General features: G+C 43.4%; 1 protein-coding gene across 1 annotated transcript; it reads left to right on the top strand.

The window, feature by feature from the left end:
- Positions 1-1,204: 1,204 nt before the first annotated feature.
- neurod4 (neuronal differentiation 4) lies at positions 1,205-4,124 on the top strand. The gene is made up of 2 exons (XM_033628372.2): positions 1,205-1,373; positions 2,291-4,124. The coding sequence occupies exon 2, from the start codon at positions 2,298-2,300 to the stop codon at positions 3,375-3,377; it is 1,080 nt and encodes a 359-aa protein (XP_033484263.1). The 5' UTR covers positions 1,205-1,373; positions 2,291-2,297; the 3' UTR covers positions 3,378-4,124.
- Positions 4,125-4,976: the final 852 nt, after the last annotated feature.

The following is a 4,976-nucleotide window of genomic DNA, read 5'->3' as shown; positions in this document are numbered from 1 at the left end:
AAACAGGAAATCAGCAAGCATGTCTTGACAATTAATCTACTGAAAGCCTATTTTACAGCCTAAATACTTACGAGCTCCCCGCCTGGGTCAGGGTTTAAGCGCACCATACAGTACCTGTTTTTTCATCACTGCGCCAATCGATTCAATAATCAGATAGCCCTTGGGGGCAAAATATGACGCTAAAACTGGAAGAAAACAATTGAATAAGTGGGTGGACAGCGCACACACCTGCTCTCCGCACACTAAGCTGTCAAAATCACTTAAATACGCACACATGGAAGAGCGTCTCTTTACGCAGCGAAGACCAGACCTACACTGTGTTTAATTAAGTGGAAAATTCCTAATCCAACCGACTAATGAAGAGACAGACAATCGATTAAGATAGTTAACACACGGAATTAAAACTGAATAATGGATTTTTTTCGTTAGTCCCTCATTTTCAAGTGTGACGATGTGTAATGTGGCTTTAAGGGGGAACATATAGGCTTTATGCAGGATTTAACATGGTGGAGACAGGCGTCACCCCAAAATCTGTGACCCCTTAGACTGTGTGACATGAAGGTTTCAAAAAGATTAGGCCTAAATGTAAGGACAACAACAATACTGGGCTTCAAATCTGTTGCTGTTGCTATAACCTGTGCATTGAGATGGCTAAAATTCCTAACCATGGTTAAACAATATCATCTTACAAAACTGCAAGGTGAGGAGATCTCAGAGGGAGAGGATGATGAAGAATATGTCTATCTATCCTAAATATTTTTGGCTGATAATTAGAATGAGATGAAGCTAAACAATAAGGAGTTTGTCCGTTGTGGGTAAAATAATGTGTGGCTGATGAAAACGTACAAGTGCCAGGATGTGGGCAGATATGTGCGTCTGTTTAAACTCAATGTAACACCCGATATGCTCCTGGCATACCTGGTGTGTCCAACATCATTTAATGTGTTTTCAATGTGTGTACATTTTCTGCACTGACCCCCAACCCTCTCAATGTTTCAGGACCTCCCAATTTACAAATAACGCACTGTCCACACGCGCACCCGGGCTCTCTCTCTCTCTGTCCCCGTATTTGCATGGTGAAACTTCTGGCCACGAGCCCGCCACGCGCGTTTGGATGAGTTGAGAGTGGGTGGGGCGCCTGAGGGAGGGGCTTGCCCGGCTAAAGGCAAAACCATCAGCCCGGTCGTGCCATTTGGTGATGAAAGTTCCACGCGCACTCATGGTTATCTGAGGAAGCGGAAGAGTTTTGGATTCTGGCGGATGCGCGAAGAGAGAAACGCAGCGACTCTGGAATAATCACTCAGTTGTAGGTCTTCTTAAATTAACCTGGTCGTTTTGTTATTTTGCGCAGAGAGAGCATCAAATCCAAACAGGTGAGTTTACATCATTATTATAAAATAGATCTTATTAGTTAATAAAATGTGCTCCTAATTGCAGCACATGCGCATTTGTTGCCTTCCAATAGACAGAAAAAAGTCCACTACAGCTCATCTACAAAATTTACTGTCGATTTCACTTAACTAAAATAACAGTATTTGCAGCGTTCTTGTGATTATATTTAGTGGTATAATCCACTAAAGTGCTGAATTCATAATATACAGTAATCTGTCCCACTTTTACGCATCAGTGCGCAATAATTAACTGGGACGGGTTTTCCCCCAAAACAAAAACAAACTGTCTGAGGTCTGTGTTTGACTTTGAAAGTAAAGTAACACTATTTAACGTTCGGGCAATATGCATTCATTCTGCAAGATGTAACAGATTTAATAATATCAAAAAAACTGAGATGTGGGCGGCTTGTCCACATGTGTGTTGAGTTGGATGTTGCCTATTTAATCTTTGAGCTTTATATGCTGAGTAAATCCCGTCGTGTCCCAGATTGACAGCGTCTCTTTAGCGACTACATCATAACAGCAGGGGACCATTCATTCTAAAAACAGCCACGTACTCCTTAATATCACAATATCACACTATCATAATTTCAAATTATCACAGGGTTTCCTCCTTTGCCATGTTGTTAGAGCAAACAGCTCCTGAGCAGAGAATGAGCTGTCCACACTGCAGTGCTGAAATGAGAGCTCTCATTCTCTGTTTCATGGGACTTGAGTTGCCAATCACTATGTCACGCACTGCTTCTTGTTCCTGTCCTTAATCAATCACAATGTAAAACCTTATCAGTATGTAGCCTATACATTTTAGGAAGCAGCATCCTGCATTTACATTTCCAGATATTAAACATTTAGAGGTTGTATCTGTTGATTGACCACTTCTTTGTGCTGTGTTCCTTCAGATCCAAAATGATGACCAAACCATATGGAAAGAGCGGAGACATGAGTGAGCTGGTGAGCTCCCTCGGCTGGCTGGAGGAGGAGGACGATGGCAGCTCACAGGACGGAGAGGTAAGCCCAGAGATGAGGGGGCGCCATGGCCTGACCGTAGGGGGCCGAGTCCGCTCCTGCACAGAACTGGGCAGTGAGGATATTGAGGAAGAAGAGGAGGAGGATGATGACGAGGAGATTGGGCCAAATGGAGAACAAGCTCCCAAAAGGAGAGGCCCTAAGAAGAAGAAGATGACCAAAGCGAGACAGGAGAGGTTTCGTGCCCGGCGGGTCAAAGCCAACGCCAGGGAACGTTCACGTATGCACGGGCTGAACGACGCCCTGGATAATCTGCGCAGAGTGATGCCCTGCTACTCCAAGACACAAAAGCTTTCAAAGATTGAGACACTACGGCTGGCACGCAACTACATCTGGGCTCTGTCCGAGGTGCTTGAGAGTGGCCAGTCCCCAGAAAGCCATGGCTTTGTGGAGATGCTGTGTAAAGGTCTGTCTCAGCCCACCAGTAACCTTGTGGCCGGCTGCTTGCAGCTGGGACCCAGTCCGATGATGCTCAACAAGCTGGAAGACAAGTGCGGAGGCCCTGGGGTGGGTGGCGTGGGGAGTCAGGCTGGCCATCCCCTCAGCTACCCGTCTCCAGGCCTTCCCAGCCCCCCCTACGGCTCCCTGGAGGCTTCTCACCTCCTCCATATGAAGGGATTCAAAGGGCCTGTATATGATAACCCGTCCCCTAACGAGTGCAGCAGCGGCACCCCGCCATACGATGGGCCCCTTACTCCCCCACTGAGCATTAGCGGTAACTTTGCCCTGAAGCAGGAGCCCTCTCCCCGTGATTCAGAGAGGAACTACACGCCCCACTCTGGCCACCATGCCCACTACCTCTCATCCCACCATTACCCCACTTCCACGGCTGCCGGCCTACCAGGGGGGCCTCAGGGCCACCCACTTTTTCAAGCTTCACGCTATGAGCTGCCCCTGGATGTGGCCTTTGACTCCTTCGCTCCCTCTCACCTGGTCGCCTCTCAGATGGGCACCATCTAAAGTGTGACCATGAACAGTTGAGAGGACCAGTGATTGACTCTGCTGTGAAAGCATCCAGGCGAGACACACTGCTCTTGAACAAACTGCTGTAAAAACGATGACCGTGGTACTGACTGTATAGAGAAAATGGTTTGCATTATGTTGTCTAGTACTCTGGGAGAGCACTGAATGCTCAGAGACAGACTCGCCACCTCAACTCAATCTACCTGATTCAAACATGCACCCATAACTTTTACTATTTATTATTTTTTTGTTAAGAATATATTATTTGGATTCTGATTATTTCTGAAGAAGTTGCCCCCTTTGGTTGCTACAAAGTTTATTATTTTACCAAATCTGATATTCACACAAGTGTTTCAAGTGTAGGAGTCGAACAAAAACAGGATAACGTTGTTAGATCTGCATATGAAACAAAATTGAACAAAAGGTCATAACCTAAATTGTGCACTGAGGCCTACAGCCAATGTCCCCCTGGCCATAAGAAAAAGCAATGCATTTATTTATATCTGTATTTAATATTTATTTTGATAACGTCTTGTCCTTTTTTATATTGTTCTCAGCACAGTTTTTGTTTCACTGTCTTCTTGGTTTGTTGTCAGTCACTTAGCAGCTGTACTGTATTTAATTTATTTATTTGAGGTCTTTCAGGTACTTGTTCATTTGGTGTCACATTTTTTTGTCATACTGTACTGTTGTAAATATGTTGCTGTTTCGCACTTAATTGAATAAATATTCTTATATTATATGCTATTTCCATAGTAACGATATTTGCCATGTGTTTTCTTCTGTTATGTCATCTTGTCCTTTAATATCAGCTTAACAGAGAGTTCATGTCTCCCAGTGTAGCTGAGGTTACCAATATGCAGCTCCAATACATCAAGTAGATACCACTTGAATATTAATAATGTAGAAAGGTTTCCATTAAAATAGACGACCTTTTGCATTTTCCCATTGTATTTACATTGTGATATACATGGCAGACCACATATGCTACATAAGGCACCACAAGTCAGAAGAGTAATTTTAATTATTTTACAACAAAATTAAAAGTAATAAATTAAGTTACCATTACTGTTATCATACTTAACAGGGGAATAAATGCCACATCACATATCACACTCACCCTATTAAAGTTCCCTTTGTACATGTTCAGTTTCAGGTGTTTGTGATTTTACATAATATGGCAGCTATTAAGTGCAGGTTTCTAATTTTACCGTGCAGTGTAAGAAAATCTCTTATCGTTATATGAAAAAGCTCCATTACACAAACATCAATAAAAAACTGAAGATGGAATCTCAGTGTAAATGAATGAGAAAATGAATGTTAAGTGGCTCAGTTTAATTTCACAATAACTAACATGGACAAACTAATATAAAAATGAAGCCTAAGTCGCTGGAGTAAAGGATAACTTTGTGGCAATATAGATCTGTTGCAGGATCTTTGAGTGTGTGCGTGTGTGTGTTAGTTTGTGTGTGTGTGTATGATGTCATTCAGAGTCTTGCTGCGGGGTTTCTATCAGGTCAGGCAGGAGGCTGTTGTTATGGGCCATGGGAAAACAACTCTGGGGAACAGGTGAATGTGTCACAGAGGCTTTTCTGA

Source organism: Epinephelus lanceolatus, chromosome 8, assembly GCF_041903045.1.
Source record: "Epinephelus lanceolatus isolate andai-2023 chromosome 8, ASM4190304v1, whole genome shotgun sequence".
In the NCBI taxonomy this organism is placed as follows: Eukaryota; Metazoa; Chordata; class Actinopteri; order Perciformes; family Serranidae; genus Epinephelus; species Epinephelus lanceolatus.
This window is presented reverse-complemented; position numbering and strand designations above follow the sequence as displayed.

Coding starts and splice junctions, on each gene's coding strand:
- neurod4 (XM_033628372.2), top strand. CDS start 2,298: ATGATGACCAAACCATATGGAAAGAGCGGAGACATGAGTGAGCTGGTG.